The following is an 18,622-nucleotide window of genomic DNA, read 5'->3' as shown; positions in this document are numbered from 1 at the left end:
TCAACATAATCATACATTAACTTAGACTATTCACCCTATTGAGGCATGCAATTCAATAAATTTATAGTTTTATCCAAACCTTTCCCTATTTTTATGTCTTAACCATTAAATGCAATGGTTGGTTCAAAGTTTTCTCTCATCTTTCATTGCATAGAACAATAACAAAAAACCCATTTGGCTAAACAATCCAACGTTGAATTTTAAAGCTATGTTTCCTATGAAAATGCCATCAAACTAGGACTTTTTTCTAAAATATGCTTGTGGTTTTCTTTTGTTATTATCAACTTATAGCTTCCATAATGAGGATTTAATCAACTACTAAACAATTCACTTATGTTATTTTACATGTCTTGTTTCTTCTTAAGGATATCTTGTAATTCTAGTTTTTGTCTCCCTTCATTATCTTCTTTTGTGCCTTCAATTCATTCTGAGACACCACCGCCATCAACTCCTTGTAAGTTCTCGATTATATCAATAATGTTACATCTTTCGTATCTTTTTTGTATTTCGAGACCTTTTAAAAACTTCGTGAATGAATTTGAAGTTGCAATTTTTTAATCTTGGTTGTATCTGCAATTGTATCATAGACCCTGATATGATGTTCATATCACTAATAATTGTGATAAGGTTAAGTTAGAGAGTCGATTTCCAATCGAAAATCTAGTCGCGGCAGCTAGCTGACGACTCTATTGAGGATTTTCTCCTAAGACAGTCAAGCCCAAAACCGATTTCCAACTGAAAATTGGGTCATAATTAACAAGTCAGAAGTGATCTGATTCCGATTTGCAATTTAAAACCTTTGCTTCTTATATTTGTGATTGCAATTAAGATGGATAGTTGAAAATCTTGATATGGTTTTGGTTTTGAAATAGGACAAGTTGTGATTGATAAATTTAGTAAGATTTCAAAGATGCAACAACATCATCCTATGGAGGAATATGATAAGAAACTGAATCAAATGAAGGAACAAATGAGAATAGTTGAGGAAGAAAAAGGTAGAGCCTTCAATGAGCTCAAAGAAATGAAGAAAGTTGCTGAAGAAGCTAATGTTATGGTTGATCAAGTTTTAGCTACAAAGAGGAACATTCCAGAGCCACATGCAAGAAACCAAATGCTGATGCAACAAAACAACAACAACAACACCAACATTGAAACATTGAGACAACATGGGAGCATAAAAGGGTTGGAACTACAATTGTCAGAAAAAGATGTTTTATTGAAGAATTTGAAGAATGAGATGGAGAATCATAAATTATCTGAGGCTAATGCAATGGCTATGCTTTTTGACTATAAAAGGAAAGTTCAAGAGTTAGAAGTTGAGTTGGATAAGAGAAAAGAATCAGAAGCCAATTTGTTTGACACATTGGTGATGCAAACAAAACAGCTTGAGCAAAGTAAGATTTCACTTGAAGAGTCAAAGCTTGAGATTTCTAACCTTGAAGAGAAAGTAATGGTACTTCAAAACATGAACAATCTTGGTGAATCAAAAGATGGCATTGAGAATGTCATTTCCACAATGGAAATCGAAAAGGGTATGGAAAATGAAGATGAAATAGAGCAAAAGAAGTTGGATAATGATACTCAAGAGGGTGAGGACTTAACTATGATGGATGTAAAAGCTTTTCTTGAAGAATTGAACTTGCTTAAAAATGAATTGAAGGCGGCAACATTGGCAGAAGAGAATAGCAAAAAAGCTATGGATGATTTAGCGTTTGCATTGAAAGAAGTAGCGACTGAAGCCAATCAAGTGAAAGCACAATTGACCTTAAGCCAAGTGGAACTCGAGCACACGAAAGGTGATGCGGAACGTTGGAGAGCAATGTTAGGGAGCACTGAGGAGAAGTACAAAGAGCTTTTAGATGCTACTAGGAAAGAAGCTGATAGGTTCAAGAACAGTGCTGAGAGGTTGAGATTGGAAGCTGAAGAATCACTTTTGGCATGGAACGGAAAAGAAACCGAGTTCGTGAATTGTATTAGAAGAGCTGAAGAGGAAAGGTTGAACACACAAAATGAGACTGCTAGAGTATTTGAGTTGCTAAAAGAAGCTGAAAATAAGATTAAAGTTTCAAAGGATGAAAATCAAAAGTTGAGAGATATACTTAAACAAGCATTGAATGAAGCCAATGTGGCTAAAGAAGCTGCAGAGATTGCTAAGGCTGAAAATGCAAGATTACAGGATAGCTTAACATTACTTGTGCAAGAGAATGAAATGCTAAAGATACATGAAGCTGCATCATTTGAGAACATAGAAGAGTTGAAAAGGTTGCTATCAGAATCATCAATGAAGGAGTTCAAACATGAAGATAATGAGAAATCATCATCAACAAAGGAAAGTAGTAGTAGTAGTAGTAGTAAGGAGGATAAGGAATCAGGAAAGAAAGCAAAGACACATCATAACAACTCAACTGATAAGGAGCATAAGGATTCAAAGAATCTGAGCAAAACTTTTAGCCTTAACTTAAAGGAGATGATATCACCTCATAAAGAAAACCATAAACAACAACAACAACAACAACAACAACAACAACAACAACAACAACACAAGGTTGGGAATGAAGAGGCTAATGGTAACAGCAAAGAAACAGAAGATGATACATTAAGGGGTTCAATATTTGATGAAGTGAATTCAACAGATTCAGAATCATCACATCATGATGTTGATGATTTTGATCATTTAGATGAATCACACTTTGATGACTGTGAGGGTGATAGGAACTCAAGAAAAAGGAGAGCTCTACTGAGAAGATTTGGAGATCTTATAAGGAGAAGAGGCAATCATTATCACCATAGAAAGGATTCATCCAATGAAGAACACTTGCAGCAGCAAGTTACAAACATAACCCAAGTTGCCAAATAAGAATTCATACATTACATTGTTGTGTTTATATTTTTTTCTTTTGCTTTTTGTCATTTGCTTAGATGATTTCTCAAATTTCATATGGAAGAAATACACATACTGTGTGTTATTTTGAGAGACTCATTTTTTCTTCTGTCTTGTGTTAATGCTTTTTATACTTTGTGGACAGTGACTTGTAATTAGTTATCAAGATTCAGGTAAACTATGGAACATTTTACAATACTTGAGCATATAGGAAAGTGTAGGATCATATATTTATGCATAGTGTTTCTTAATTATACAAATGCATTTGTTATTATTGGATTTTTTCGAGTGTGAAGTCATTGGATAAGAGAGGATGCGTGAACAAGTTTATAAGTGAAAAATGTTCATGGAACCATTACCTTAAGGTTTTGGTTCAAAATACTATCTCACTTGTGATTCTTTACTCTTCTTATGTTGTGTAACAATAGAACTCTCGGTTGTTGGAAGCTCCCCGATTACAATCGAGTCCAACAAGTGGTACCAGAATCAGTAGTTTGGCTGAAACATGGTAATTGGTAAGTGTATGATACCCAAGGGGAGCAGACCCACACTGAGAGGGGGGATATTGTTAATTTTATTCAAGTATGAAGTCTGATACTAAATACGAGAGGATGAAAGAAAAAACTTATAAATGGATAAGGTTCATGAAACCATTGCTTAAAGTTTTGGTTACACTTCACTTTTCCTTAACTTCAAGTGCATTAAGTATAACTACAAATTATAAAAGGGTGCGTATAATTCAACTTTGTCTCAAATCATCATATCAATAAAATAAAGAAAGCATGCACCAGAGGTATAAATTATAATTCCTACAAAAAAACATACAAGTTCCAATGAAGAAAAAGATCCCTAGTTTCTTCTGCTATTCATATCCACCTGTGTCTAATAAAAACTAATAACCTACATCTACCAACACATGCTTGCAACTTCTCCTCAGTGTCATGGTCAAGAATGAAGTATCCATGAAAGAAGAATATTTATAAGGGTCAAAAATACATAGAAAGAACATACATGTTCCCACAAAATTTTATTTCCTGCTGGTGGTAGTTTTGCCTTTGCTTAAATCAGCAAGTTTCTCAATAAGATTTTTCTCATCACTGCTCAATCTTTTAGGGATTTCAACTTGCACGCGAACCAGTTGATCACCCCTCATGTTGCTTTTGTTGAGAACCGGAATACCTTTCCTCGCCATAACAAGTGTCGCACCAGGTTGAGTCCCAGATGGGATTTTTAAATCCACCGTGCCGTCTACAGTAGGAACCTTAATTATAGTCCCCAAGATTGCATCAATGTAAGACACCTTACAGGTGTATAAAATGTTTGTGTCATCTCTTTTAAGGACAGGATCTGGGATAACTTCAAGGACAACAAAGAGGTCGCCAGAAGGACCCCCACGCTTCCCAGCATTACCTTCATTCCGGACCCTTAATCGGCTACCAGAATCCACTCCAGCTGGAACCTTTAGACTTATCCGCTTTGTTCTTCTCACTCGACCATCACCAGAGCACGCATTGCAAGGTGTTGAAGTTTCTCCTCTCCCGTTGCAGGAAGAGCAGGTCATAGTCTGCTGAAAGATACCCAGTGGAGTCCTTGTTTGCGAGACAACCCGACCTTGACCACCACAAGTGCTACATCTGGATGACTTCGTCCCTGGTTTGGCCCCTGAACCATTGCAAGTTACACAGCTCTCCAATCGCCTAATCTCTATCTCCTTTTCTACTCCAAAAACTGCTTCTTTAAAGTTCAAAACAAGACTGTAATACTCATCTTCACCTTCAACTGCTCCATTCGGAGAACCTCTGGAGTTCATCCCACCATTCATCCCCTCGAACAGTGTCTCAAACAGATCAAAAGGATTGTTGAAATCCTGGGATCACAGAGATAATCCTTCTATGAGAAACACAAAATGTCAAACAAAAAAAACAAAAAATAAAGCCTTTTCTCACTAGGTGGGGTCGGCTACATGAATCAAATGACACTATTATGTTTTATCCTAAAACAGTCTTCAAACAAAAACAGGAATATATGATAACAAAATGAAATTCTCCATCCTTGTCCGAGGAACTTACCCCCATGCCTCCCATTCCTGCTGAACCTTTAAGTCCAGCCTCTCCATATGTGTCATATATGGATCGCTTTTCATCGTCTGATAAGACCTGCAAAAGAATTTAAATTACTGGAGACCAATTACCATTAAACATGAGTAAGGCCTAGCTGCATTCAATAGTGGTAGCTTTACCTCATATGCATTGCTAATGTCCTTAAACTTCTGTTCTGCACCAGCTTCTCTGCAGCATAGAGTGAATACACACAATAGTTCAACAACATGTAATATTAATCAAATGATTTTGAAGACAGGAAAATTATACATCTAGTGAAACTGACATGTGAAGGGGTGCTTAGATGAATGATTTAAGCTAACAAGTTGATGAGGTAGTGTATGAAAACATTTTTTAGAATGAACACGATATAAGCATCACAATTAAGCATCCAAACCATGCCCACGGCAATAGTAAAAAAAATATATAGTGTGACAGGCAAGACAAAGAAACGGTATTGGAAAGTAAAAGATGTTCAATACGAGGGGGGGGGGGTACTCACTTGTTCACATCTGGATGATAACTCCGGGCAAGCTTCCGATAAGCTGAAATGTTAAACAGAGAAATTTGATGTTGCAATGGCCCACAAAAAATATGCACAAACCAGTAAATCATATGCAGGATGCTTCCCATCCAACAGGCAATAAAAATTTATTTATCACAACCATCTACCATTAGCCCTAACCATTGATGTTTTCCACCCACTACTTTTAAACTTCCTTTGCAAATCTCTTGTCTATTGTACATTACAAAGAAATGGAATGAAATAAATGTTTAATCTCAATTTCTGGAGTAATGGGTGGAAAGTTCCCAAGAGGGTCTTCTACCAGAATTCTAGTTGGCATTTGTTCTATTAGTCTACATTCAAGCCTCACTCATACAATACCAAAGAGCAATCAAAGGTGTCTAACGTGCGACTAATTTAAAACTTATTTGGTTTGGAAAGCTAACTCACGTGTTTTTATGGTATTAAGAGAATTAAACAGTCATTAGATAATATAAACTCTCAATTCTAAGCAACAAGCATAAGCTCCTTTACATAAAACCTTAATTAATTTTACATATTTGATTGATATCATTATGTCCCTAGTTCCCTTCATAGGTTTTGGCAGTCGTTTTTGACGGTTTTGACTTTAAGATTTCATTAATGCCTAAGGTTAAAGGCCGAAGACTTATATTAAAAGGGATAATCATTTAGTAGTTAACAGATTAAATGTGGCAAATGATTTTCCTTTACATAGAGGCCACTGCTATACTAAACAATGGTAATTTAAGAAATAAGTCAACAACTAATCAGGAAAGATTAAACAACACAATTGGACATATCGATTGATAATAATGAAGGTATAATCATAATAGTCAAAAAAGGAAGGCAGCATAAAACCAACGATTCATGTCACTTGGTCAAACACGGATAACTTTGAATTATGGATGTACACATAAACCGGTGTGATTCGGTATTGCCTATACAATATGGAGAAGTTCTGTATGTTTTTTTCCACCAAAACAGCAATACTCGATTTAAGAATTCGAAGGGGCTTAAATAAAACAAAATAAAGTGTATGACTGGACATTCATGCAAACCAGTCTTTATGCAAAGGTAGTCACATGTTGTTTAGTTCTTCTGGTGCAAAATGTTCATGCAGTCACGTTGTTTTTGTTCTTCTAGTATAGAGTGTCCGTGCAGTTAATTTTATTGCTCCTATGACTAAGAAGAATATGGAAAGGTTTGGAATCATGTATGTTTAAGCTTTTGTTGATGTGTTTCTGATTCGTATGATACGTTGCGACTGACAATTTGAAAATCGAACAAATAATCCTCAATAAAATCAGGATTTGACAATGATGGGAGACAATAGGCACCACAGAAACATACCACTCTTAATTTCCGATTTGCTAGCATTTTTTGACACTCCAAGGACGGAATAGTAATCCTGCAGATTTGAAAAAATTAGATATTCAGTCTAACATATCCCAAGTTCATGTGAACTATACAATTTAAAGTGAGAGGAATAATTCCATAAGACATAATTTCCCAGAAAAAACAAGGAAATCATTGTTGCTTAGAAAAGCACAATGTTATTCTAACTTACTGCTTCTGCTCTAACTATCAACGTTGACCCCCTACGACGATGCAAAGTTTGAGATGAACCCATGTCATATAGTCCACGCAAGGAATCCCGAGAAAAAAAGCTTGAACTTGGGGCAGCCATAAAGCTTACCCTGCTTGTAACACTGCAAGGACGATGACTTAAGTACACATGGAATAAGATGCTACAGAAAAACATTATTATCTAACGACAGTTCATAAAAAACAAGCCCTAGCAACTGAAATCTGAGTCAACCCCGAACAATAAAACCACTATGACCGATAATTAAGTAGCGTTTGGTAGACATGTCAGAACAGAATGGTACAAAACATAAAGGTTATGATGTTATATGTTTAAGTATACTTTATGAGTACCACAAAAATAGAACAAGAGATTAAAAACATAACATTTTGATGGCTCCATAAGTAGTGGAACAAAAGTACAAAAAGACAACATAAGCAGACATCATAATTCACCCTATCATGTTCTTTCCACATGCCAAAATGCTACCTTAATACAAATTAATACCTAGTTTAGGGTTATAATAAAGATGAATTATGCATAATGTGAATTGTAACATTAAATTATAATAAGACTCACTTGTGGGTTGAAGTGGAAGATGCAACCCTACCCATGATAGTGGATTTGGTGAAAATATGATGAGGACGAATTCCCCATTGAGTAGTAGCAAAAGGTACAATAGCCATCCAATTCAATCCAATATATCTATACCCAAAAAACAACAACAATATAATTTCATAATCAAAATCAAAATCAAAATTTTGGGGCTGAAAATTATTGGTTAAACATGATAAGGGTATGTTTGAAAAGATGTAAAGAAATAGAAAAAGGAGAGAATAGCATAAGAAAATGAGATGAAATATGAATAAAAAAGTGATTTTTTTTGGTGAGAGAAAGAGAAACCTGATACGAAGAGAAGAGAAATGGATGGATAGAGTTTGTTGAGTGAAACAAGTTTGGGGTTTTCACTCTCTATTTTGCTTATCTCATTGTGGGAAAATAAAACAATATTATTAGTGTCACTCAAAGTCTCAAACTGTTCAACTGATTCATGTTAGATTTTTTTTAATCGAGATCTTGAATTCGAGTTTTGTGAAGAAAAAAAAAATATTTGTTGAGAGAGTTAACATACATGCATATGGTTATTTCTAGTTTGAACACATGATTACCTCTGTTACGAGGATACTTCTCGGAAACACAAAAGCTCTCAAACTCTCTAGATTTTTAAATTTGAGCTTATAGCCTATAAGCTATAAAAAATTAAATAGTTAAATATTTATATTGGTGTAAGGCTTTACTAGATCTTCGCGATGATAAAAGGTTAATGATTCGATTTTTTGAAGTGTCACTTGTTGGGAGAGGCAATCACGCAACTAAAAGATTAGTTCATTGTCGAAACAATGAATGAAAAATGTGGGTAGTATAAATAAAAAAGTGTAAAAAGGGGATTTACTTAATAAGTTTAACAAACTAAATAGACATATTAGTCATCAATTCTAAGAAACCCAATAATTTGAATTAGTGACAATGCATAGATATTATGCTACTTTTTTTTCAAAAATTGATTCACCAAGTCCTCAATTCTAACAAGTTACGTTGCACTAGGTGCGTTTAATGTTCATTTGGATCAATTGCTAGGCAAAAATCATATGATCTAAACACATAATTAATTTGTAGTCCAGTCTAGTCTATTTATATTAAAATGTCTGATTCAGTTCAGTTCAAATATTATATGTGGTTTCATCTCAGTTTAAATTGGTTTTTCTTTTATAAAAAATTTAAATTGCACATACACACAAAACTCATATAAATTATTAAATATTAAGCATAAAACATGTGTTCAACAATATCAAAACAACATTTAAAAAGCGTCCAATAACCTTAAAATAAACAACAACAAAAGTAACAAGACAAAGACAATAAAATAAACATCAACAATACCAACAAGACAATACTTAAACAATTTAGGCATTGAGGAATAATCTAGGAGCTGAACTTTAGGTTAAGCGAGGAAAATACTTAAAAGTGTTATACACTTCAACAATTTCGATCCAGTATGGATCGGTTTGGATCTAAGAGGTAAATCCGAAAATCAGACCGATCATTTTTTAATAAAATATTCAATACAATTTAAACACATTTGTTTTTATGATTTTTAATCTATTATAGATCAATTTTCGGTTTTATTTTTAGATTGGTTTGGATTTGAACATCTCTATGGTGCACATATTTTGCCCATGGGTATTGACTATTGTACATTGACCATTAGCACTTAGCAGCTATAGTAATATGAGTTTGTCTATTTAATTTTATTTCAAAATTATATATCAATTTTCGTAACATAATCTAAAGTTTATGAGTTATATTTAGGTCATAAGCTATATTTCCATTTTCCAAATACCAATAGTAGCCTATAGAATTAGAGTGAGTTAGGAATGATAATTACATAAATCTAACTATGCCAAAATTTTGAATGACTCTATACCAATGATTTGTGATGCAGATTTCAAAGTGGACCAAGTTGGAGGAAATCTTATATACTCAACTCAAACGGGAGCGCATCTGATGTACCACAAAGTGTGCCACTATTTGTGATTGATTGAAAAAATATATTTAAATTAAAATTTTAATAATCAATTATTTTTATGACCAATTACAAGTAGTGACACTCTGTTTTGGGACAGGAGATGTCTTCCCAACTCAAACCATTCACAATTCTACGTTAATCATCCAATCTCAGTCTCATCATTATTAAAACTTTTGTTAAAAACTATTCCTTCTTCTCTATCCACCAACAATGTGTTTGTCTAGTGATGCAAGACCCACTCGATTTTTAAAATGACCAAAAATGTCAATAGTTTAATTAATGTGAGCGACACTTGTTGAATGATAATTATGCACCCTGAATGATTAGTTCCTTACTTAAAAAGGCGAGATAATACCATTGGTCTATCCTAATAATAGAGGATAAGGATAGAATGAGGATCACATGCCTCACTTTCTATGTCACATTGCGTCTCAATCCAGTTAAAAGTTATCTCATACTCGAAAAGAAAATGAATAAAAACAAAAAATATTTTTTTAATCTTATTTAATGAGATTGGATTGACTTGAGACACAATAATATTTGAGTGTAGAAGATCTTATTTCATAAGGATACCTTAGATTAAATCTAAAAAAAAGATATATGTAATCACATAAATTTTATTGACTCTTAAACATTAAGTAAAATAAAATAAAATGAATGATTGATGATCAATCTAGTGATTATGTTATAATTTTTTATATTAACAATATATATAGATATTATAATTATTTAAAAAACATTATTAAAATATATGAAATATTATAAAAAGAGACTAATTGCAAATACCCCGACGCAAGAGGGGAAAAATGTGGGGGTAATTAATAACAAATTTAATATAATTTGTTTTGAAATAAAGCATTCACTATTCACTTTAAGTGAATTCATTACTCCTTAGAAAATCAGAAAAAATATAGACATTATATGACTTTTATACACTATTACCATATTATTTATTAGTCATTTTTAATTATTATTGACTTTTAAAAAACGTAACATAAATAAATAATAAATAAATATAATAAATGAGTATAAATGTTTACACGAACACTCATTAAATTTCACTATTCCAAAATATGCAAACGGTCACATAACGAAGGAGAGAGACACAAGCCAAAAAAATGTATGGTCTTTCTTCTCATAAATAACTATCTTCACTTTTAGTACATTTATGATTCAACATTTCAACTACTAATCTCTTTTGAAGAGAAAAAAGATGCACAAATAATATAAGAAATCATTCTAATATTCATATTTAATTATTATCGACTTTTCAAAAAAGATACTAATAAATAATTATTACATAAATTTTTACACTATAATACATATATCTAATATTAGAGTATTATATCTATGTTCTATCAGTATAAAAATTTATACATAATTATCATCCACTATTCATTTGTACTATTTTTTTGAAAAGTCAATAATAGTTAAAAATGAATGGTAAATGATGTAATGATAGTATATCAAACTTAACTACCGGTGCATACATCTTTTTCTTATAATATTACTCTTATATATTAATAAATGAGGGCAATATTAATGCACCAATAATATAAAAATTTATACATACTCAATCCATCATCCGTCTTTTATTTTGATTACATTTTAAAAAAATCAATAATGATTAAAAATGAATGATGATGATACAATAATAAAAAACTATTATATTATTGATATATACATTTTTTTTCATGTTAATAATTTAACAATGATTGAACTAAATCTTAGGTAGAGTCCACTGCGTAAATTCAACAAAAACATAATATTTATCATAAATTATCTCAAACAAAACATTATAACTAATGAGTATTGGTTCAAATGTTACATGTTTGAGCAAAGTTTCGTATTTGAGTTTTGGAGATGAAAAAATACTCGCCGATATGAGAGTTAGCCCCACATAGGTGTGAATGATTGTCTCTAATGTGTGGGATCATACATGTAGGAAACAAAAAAAACAAAACATTATAAATCTTTTCTAATGTTTCCTTTTATGAATGTTTTGGTAACCCATTACCTTAACCTTGATTTGATGTTTGTGCCCCATTTCTATGTTCAAAAGTTCAAACCTGGTATCACTTTTTTGACTAGTAGACGAAACTGAAAGAGAGAAAAGGAACAAGCAAATGGACAATTCAGTTTCAGTTTTTGTGTCTTAGCACAAAAGTTTCGGCATTTAGAACATTTTTTCAGTGAGTTATGTTCTGTCATTTTTTGTTTCTTCATTGCTTCAATTTTCAATCTTTATCTCTTAACTGGTACACTTTCTTCATTTCATTTCCACCCAATTACTCTTTCACTCTTATTTTTTTCATTACCATATAATCATAAAACAAAGATACAAACTTTGGCTCTTCAAGTAATGTAATTTTCATTTTTTTCTCTATGAAACTGTTCTTGTACTTGATAACAATTTTGGGTTTTGTGTGTTCTCTTTTTTGTTGCTGAATTTCATTTGTTAGTATTCAGTTTTTTGATCCATGCCAAAGGTAATTTGAAATTTTCTAGAACAATGGTAGAATGTTGTTGTTGTTGTTGTTGTTGTTTTTTACAAATTATTGTATTTTATTTTATCAAGGGGAATTTCTGTGCTCACTCTTGCTTCTGAATTATGCAAAATGAGAAAGGAAATTCACTAAGGATGTTGAATTGACAAGCTCATTTGCTTCTGAATTATGATAAACTTGTAATGCAACTTCTAATTGGTAAATCATCATCAAATATGTTCATTTCAGTTTGCATATTTATGCAACATAAACATCATTGGTTTCATTCATGTGGGTGGCCATTACAAATTTTGATGAAACGATTTTTCGGATGGAGGATTTTTCAAAATTAATTAATCCAATATTGTTTGTACCGATATTGTTGTTGTGATGGGTTGGTTCTTCTGCAATTAGACATTTGCATACATGATTACGCGTTATAAGCAATCATAATAAGACATCTTGTTTCCCTAGACAGGCCGAACATGTATGAATGATCATTAAATACATCATATTTTGGTTATTTGCTTTATGTGGCCCTTGCCATTATTATTATTCGATTAATGTAGCTTAATGTTTCGGTTATTCTGCACATCGGAGATGGATATTGCTCATTTATGCTAATTAATTTTCATGCACATTGTGTCAGTGGTTGATGTCGGTGGAAATGGACTTCATATTTGCTCTTTTGCTGTTAACTAACATATGTTCTTTTGCGCTGCCTGATTCTGATTCAGAAGGTACAATCATATGTTTTTTCTAGCGCTCAACTTATACGTGTCTAAGCAATGTAAAATTTAACGGCAGTTTTTATGTCCTTCAATTCCATCCTCCCTGTTAAAATCTGTCATAGTAAGTGAAGGCTTTATTAGACTCTTTATCTTAGCTCTAATACGTGTATAACGTTCGTGTTCATTTCAGTTGAGGCACTATATGCATTGAAACTATCATTGAATGCTTCAGCCGACCAGCTATGTAATTGGAACAACAATCAAGTGAATCCTTGTACTTGGTCCAATGTTAACTGTCATAATAACAGTGTTACTCAAGTGTAAGATATTCATAATGCAAATCTCTATTTGTTTTCTTTGAAATATTTCATCTGCAGCAGTTGTTGATAGCCATCCACTGTTACCGGAAAATTATATATTCCACGCTCCTATTTCTCGAATTTTGCATTTAGTATAATTACATGAGTTACTTTGTTGCAGTTCATTGGCGTTTATGGGATTCACAGGAACCTTGACACCAAGAATAGGAGTTCTAAAAAATCTTATAACTCTGTAAGTATATATAATACGAAATATCCACAAATTCTTGGTCAAATTCAACAGGAGAAGTTTTGAAGCATCGTTTTCCCATCCTTTTTTTTAATTTGATTTTTCCCTGTTTTAGTTCTCAGCCTCATAGTTCTTCATGCATTGCATTAAATTTATGATGCGAATCCATAAGATCATATAGATGCATTTCCGTGTTCTGTGTTGTTTATGCATATTCTGAGTGTTGTTTATGCATCTTTTGAAATGGTTTTCTACTTCACTGTTATTAATCCCAGAGGGTGAATCTGGAAGTATGCATATCTGCATCATACGTATTTTCCCCGTGATAGGGTGTAGGTGATCAACTATGAAGCACATACACTTCAAAATAGTCGTTGTGTCCATATCAGACATGTTTCTCTATTACCTACTCCACGAAACTTTCGGATGGTCCTTACCTTTATTCTGCAACTTTTTGCCTGTATGCGTTGATTTTTTTTTGCCTGTATTGCCCGTGAAATGTTTTTTTGGATTCTTTCTAGTGAAACATTCACTATGAACCTAGCAAACACGATTTTAAAGTGTAATCATTAGTGTATGTTCCTACTTTATCGTGCAGTTCTTTGCAAGGGAATCGAATCGCCGGAGGCATACCAAAAGAATTAGGAAACCTTACAAGCTTGAACAGATTGGATTTGGAAAACAACAGTTTAACTGGCGAAATACCATCTACCCTTGGTAATCTTAAAAGGCTTCAATTCTTGTAAGCATGCTATTCTGTTTCTATGGTTTCAATGATTTATAATTAGAATTTGTCTTCATTGTGTAACGCTTAAAATTATCTATTTTTTGTCCTGCAACCAGAACATTGAGTCAAAACCATCTCAGTGGGACTATTCCCGAATCACTTGCCAGTCTCCGAAACTTGAAGAATGTGTAAGTAAAAGATTCTTTGTCGCCGACATAAATTTTCTTCTTATTACTTTGTCGGCTTATCTCATCATCATTTTATTATCTAATTGGTTGTTCAAACTTCTCTTTTGCAGCTTGATGGATTTGAATGATCTTAGTGGTCAGGTTCCAGAGCAGTTATTCAATGTTCCAAAATACAAGTACGTGTTTATGGAGTCCTTGGATAGAAATAAATTCATTGAATTTAGGATCTATGTGACGTTTTCCCTCGTTAGAAAGTAGTAATACATTATATTTCGATTATTTAATGTTTACTTTGTTTCACTATGTTCCTTTTTTCAGTTTCACTGGAAATAAGTTAAACTGTGGCATTACTTATCATCATGTTTGCGAGTCTGATAATACCGATCCAGGTTACTTGTTTGAGATATTTAGTTGCTTCTGTTTTGTTTAGTAATGTGTTTTACCTTATCCAACTTCCCCCTGCTACCGGCAACAACAAGCTTAAACCTTATTTTCCTTCACTTTGCAGGTTCACCACATAAAACGAAAATCGGCCTCGTAGTTGGAATAGTTGTGGGTATCGTTGTTTTTCTTTTTCTTGGTGGTCTGCTGTTCTTCTGGTACAAAGGCTACAACGAAGAAGATTTTGTCGATGTTTCAGGTTTAAGTTCCTTTTCTAGCCTGTGCAATGTCCTTGTGTGTGTGTGTGGCTTCTCTTAACCGAAGCATTGAAATGGATGTTAATGTTTGTCCATACAGAATTTGAATTTATTCATCTCGTAACCCGACTTGCATGTTCCTTTTCAAGCTGATCCAATGCTGTAAACTCATTGATTTAATATAATATAAGCCATTATTGTCCACTTCATAGATTAATTTTACGAAGCTTAGCTCATTATGCTCGATCAATTTATTGGAATATCGTATTGGTCCATTATAATTTTTTTCATTTCAGTGAATATGGTTAGTTAATGTGGTGTCAAATTTATTAATTATGCTTTGTTCTTCTAATATCTTGCACTTTTACTTTGCCAATGTGTTTTCGGCTTTTTGCAATGACTACAAATTGAAATATACCCTTTCTGTTGCTTTAAACATGAAGTGTTCCATAAAGGTAATTCTTTTAATTGTGAAAACTTTTTATAATAATGTAGTAACATTTTTTTAAGAAATAAAAGTTGTACAAAATAGAAGAGAATAACACCAGGGCGCGGATAAGGTATACTCGAGCCGAAATTAAAAAAATTAAAAGGAAATCCAGAAAATTAGGAAACTTGGAATGCATAGTAAAATGATATTATTAAAATTAAGCTTCATATGTACTATATATTTAGCTTTTTTGGATTTATCTCTTGCATAATATCTATGCTAATCTTTTCCTTTTTCTTGTTTCTCCAGGGGAAGTTGATTCGCGGATTTCATTCGGTCAACTACAAAGATTTGCATGGAGAGAACTACAGATAGCCACAGACAACTTCAGCGAGAATAATGTCTTAGGAAAGGGAGGTTTTGGAAAGGTTTATAAAGGTATTCTAGCTGATGGCACAAAAGTTGCTGTCAAAAGGATGACGGATTACGAAAGTCCCGGGGGAAATGCAGCTTTCCAGCGTGAAGTTGAGATGATAAGCGTAGCTGTTCATAGGAACCTGTTACGGCTGATTGGGTTTTGTACTACTCTAACTGAACGCCTCTTAGTTTATCCCTTCATGCAGAACTTAAGTGTTGCCTATCGTTTACGAGGTATTTAGTTACGATGCACATAAGTATTACTTGTTTGCTGAGTTTCACATTTGTTTTGCCTTTATCTTATTTGTTTCAGTCATATAAACATTCCGAGATATATAAAATTAAAAATATACTATCGAAGATTTAATCTAACATTTTAGTAAACTTACTGACATTATCGATATTTGTCCGAAACTTCACAGCTCTTTTGTTATAAATAATCATTATCATCATGCAGACTTTGTGGAATAAAACAAGAATGTGGAAAATGAAGATGATATACATCTGATAACTAGAACTATCATCATGCTGGTTTGTACATGTTTAAACATTCAGTTTTTGCTGTTTCAGTGTTTTTACATCCCGAAAGACCGAAATCGCGTTGATATTTTACCTATCTATGCATTACGAATCTTGTATCCTTATATCTATATTTTTTAAGTTTGCTTGTAAATTTGGCATATTTTCTTGTGATGCTTGACACTAGAGTACTTATGCAGAACGCAAACCTGGGGAACCCGTTTTGGATTGGCCTACAAGAAAACGTGTGGCTCTGGGAACAGCCCGTGGCCTTGAATATCTTCACGAGCAATGCAATCCTAAGATTATTCACCGGGATGTGAAAGCAGCTAATATACTACTAGATGAAGATTTTGAGGCAGTCGTTGGTGATTTTGGTTTGGTAAAGTTAGTTGATGTTCGTAAGACTAACGTGACAACTCAAGTTCGTGGGACAATGGGCCATATAGCTCCCGAATACTTGTCCACCGGAAAATCTTCAGAAAGGACAGATGTTTTCAGCTATGGGATCATGCTTTTGGAGCTTGTTACAGGTCAACGTGCAATTGACTTTTCGCGCTTGGAGGAGGAAGATGACGTGTTATTGCTTGACCATGTGAGTCAACCTCAATATACTTTAGTGTCATACGTTTTACTTTTGCGGCTGTTTCTTATTTGTGTGAGCATGCTTGGAACATGTGCCTGTTTTTAAAGAATACAGTCTCAGAGCCGGTTTCTAACCGAAAATTGGGTCGCGAGAAATATATGTTTTTGCTTATGGACCCTTTACCTTGATAATGTTGATTAGCAATAGGTGAATATTTTTTCAAAAGATACATAGTTTTTGCTTTGTTGGTGCTTATGAATGATTAAGAATTTTCCTAAAAAATAAGCTCTCTATGATTCAATTTATAATTACTTGGTTAATGTTTTTACTATAATTTGTCATCTCTAGGTTAAGAAACTTAAAAGGGAGAAAAAGCTAGATGCTATCGTCGACCGCAACCTTGATAAAAATTACGACATGGAAGAGGTTGAAATCGTTGTACAAGTCGCGTTGTTTTGCACGCAAGATTCTCCAGAGGATCGTCCAGCAATGTCAGATGTCATAAAAATGCTAGACGGAGAAAGGTGGGAAGAATGGAGGCACGCCGAGATCGCGCAAAGGCAAGATCATGAGAAACTACAAAGAATAACAAGCTTTGGAGAAGATTCAGCTTATAAACAAAAAGCCATTGAGTTATCTGGTGGAAGATAAGAAGATCCATAAATAGAATCTTGTTAAGACTAAGACATTATATTATGTTCTTAGAATATAGTCCTAAAACTTTGGTTATGTTTCTTATTTATATATAGAATCTTCACCCCTCTTTGTGGATTTGGATTTGCTGCATCAAATGAAAATTTCAACCTTTGAAAATACCTTTTTTCCAACTTCAAAATTTAAAGGACACATGATTCATATCCCTTTCAAAAGACCTAAAGTGTAGGGTTCAAGACACAAGACTGACGTAACAACAAAGTGTTGATATGGTGGTGTAAGACTTTGTTAGATTCTCATGATGACTATGTGTACACATCTGTTGTCCCATACATTGTGTCACTGCATGTACCATTAGCTCTGGTTGGTAAGAAAAATAATTAATTATTAATATTTTAACTTTAAAATATTTTTTTCAACCAATCATAGGATTGTGGTACATGCAGTGACATAATTTGTGGGACATCAGATGTTGTCCCGATGACTATAAGATCAATGATTCGATTCCTGAGAGCGACACTTGTTAGAATGAGTAATTACGCACCCCGAAAATGATTAGTTCCTTACCAATAATAAGATGAGGGGATATCATCGGTAGTATAAAAAATATCTCAGACTCATGTAGTACTAGCGGGGTTACCATTTCATAAATGGTTCCAATCTTTTGTTCTAAGTAATCTTATATATATTTGGATGAACTTCACTTATACACTAATATTTTTCAAAGGAAAAATTAAGTGACTCTTTTTCCTTGCATTAAATGATTATCCATTATAAGAGTTATCTCTGAAGCTCTAACAACACAGAAGTACCAACGGGGTTGGTTCAAGTGATATATACTTAATTCTCCTTAAGTAATGTCTTGAGTTCGAGTCATGTGGATGAAAAAAATATTTGCTCGGAGAGTTAGCCCACATACTTGTGGATGTTCCCAGCTTTGAACATGATTGCAATCCTCCCGTGCGAGGACATTTGTGGAAACCAAAAAAACAACTTACATTATAGTATTTATATATATA

General features: G+C 33.3%; 3 protein-coding genes across 7 annotated transcripts; 2 read left to right on the top strand and 1 right to left on the bottom strand.

The window, feature by feature from the left end:
* On the top strand, positions 295-3,094 carry LOC109326605 (WEB family protein At3g02930, chloroplastic-like). Its single transcript, XM_019559314.1, has 2 exons — positions 295-454; positions 873-3,094. Exon 2 carries the CDS (start codon positions 911-913, stop codon positions 2,855-2,857), a length of 1,947 nt encoding a protein of 648 aa, XP_019414859.1. The 5' UTR covers positions 295-454; positions 873-910; the 3' UTR covers positions 2,858-3,094.
* LOC109326610 (chaperone protein dnaJ A6, chloroplastic-like) lies at positions 3,600-8,019 on the bottom strand. 2 transcript variants are annotated; one of them, XM_019559320.1, is made up of 8 exons: positions 7,995-8,019; positions 7,671-7,796; positions 7,074-7,230; positions 6,857-6,914; positions 5,483-5,525; positions 5,121-5,169; positions 4,951-5,037; positions 3,600-4,748 (listed from the first exon to the last, which is right to left on the bottom strand). In XM_019559320.1, the coding sequence occupies exons 2-8, from the start codon at positions 7,775-7,777 to the stop codon at positions 3,909-3,911; spliced, it is 1,341 nt and encodes a 446-aa protein (XP_019414865.1). In that variant the 5' UTR covers positions 7,778-7,796; positions 7,995-8,019; the 3' UTR covers positions 3,600-3,908. The 2 variants fall into 2 exon arrangements, with proteins under 2 accessions (XP_019414865.1, XP_019414866.1); XM_019559321.1 differs by having other exon boundaries at positions 7,074-7,215.
* On the top strand, positions 11,751-17,809 carry LOC109326606 (probable LRR receptor-like serine/threonine-protein kinase At5g10290). Of its 4 annotated transcripts, XR_002105267.1 has the most exons (13): positions 11,751-11,936; positions 12,804-12,904; positions 13,086-13,215; positions 13,376-13,447; positions 14,043-14,186; positions 14,288-14,359; positions 14,470-14,535; positions 14,678-14,748; positions 14,868-14,999; positions 15,737-16,078; positions 16,564-16,958; positions 17,298-17,674; positions 17,720-17,809. XR_002105267.1 is itself a non-coding variant. In XM_019559317.1 (12 exons), the coding sequence occupies exons 2-12, from the start codon at positions 12,820-12,822 to the stop codon at positions 17,598-17,600; spliced, it is 1,812 nt and encodes a 603-aa protein (XP_019414862.1). In that variant the 5' UTR covers positions 11,751-11,870; positions 12,814-12,819; the 3' UTR covers positions 17,601-17,723. The 4 variants fall into 4 exon arrangements, 3 of the variants coding, with proteins under 3 accessions (XP_019414862.1, XP_019414861.1, XP_019414860.1); XM_019559317.1 differs by having other exon boundaries at positions 11,751-11,870; positions 12,814-12,904; positions 17,298-17,723; XM_019559316.1 differs by having other exon boundaries at positions 12,814-12,904; positions 17,298-17,723.

This window comes from Lupinus angustifolius, chromosome LG14 (genome assembly GCF_001865875.1).
Source record: "Lupinus angustifolius cultivar Tanjil chromosome LG14, LupAngTanjil_v1.0, whole genome shotgun sequence".
Lineage (NCBI taxonomy): Eukaryota > Viridiplantae > Streptophyta > Magnoliopsida > Fabales > Fabaceae > Lupinus > Lupinus angustifolius.
This window is presented reverse-complemented; position numbering and strand designations above follow the sequence as displayed.

Coding starts and splice junctions, on each gene's coding strand:
- LOC109326606 (XM_019559317.1), top strand. CDS start 12,820: ATGTCGGTGGAAATGGACTTCATATTTGCTCTTTTGCTGTTAACTAAC. Junction 12,905..13,085: donor GCCTGATTCTGATTCAGAAG/GTACAATCATAT, acceptor TGTTCATTTCAG/TTGAGGCACTATATGCATTG. Junction 13,216..13,375: donor AATAACAGTGTTACTCAAGT/GTAAGATATTCA, acceptor ACTTTGTTGCAG/TTCATTGGCGTTTATGGGAT.
- LOC109326605 (XM_019559314.1), top strand. CDS start 911: ATGCAACAACATCATCCTATGGAGGAATATGATAAGAAACTGAATCAA.
- LOC109326610 (XM_019559320.1), bottom strand. CDS start 7,777: ATGGCTATTGTACCTTTTGCTACTACTCAATGGGGAATTCGTCCTCAT. Junction 5,170..5,482: donor TATCATCCAGATGTGAACAA/GTGAGTACCCCC, acceptor TCTATGCTGCAG/AGAAGCTGGTGCAGAACAGA. Junction 5,038..5,120: donor ACATTAGCAATGCATATGAG/GTAAAGCTACCA, acceptor ATTCTTTTGCAG/GTCTTATCAGACGATGAAAA.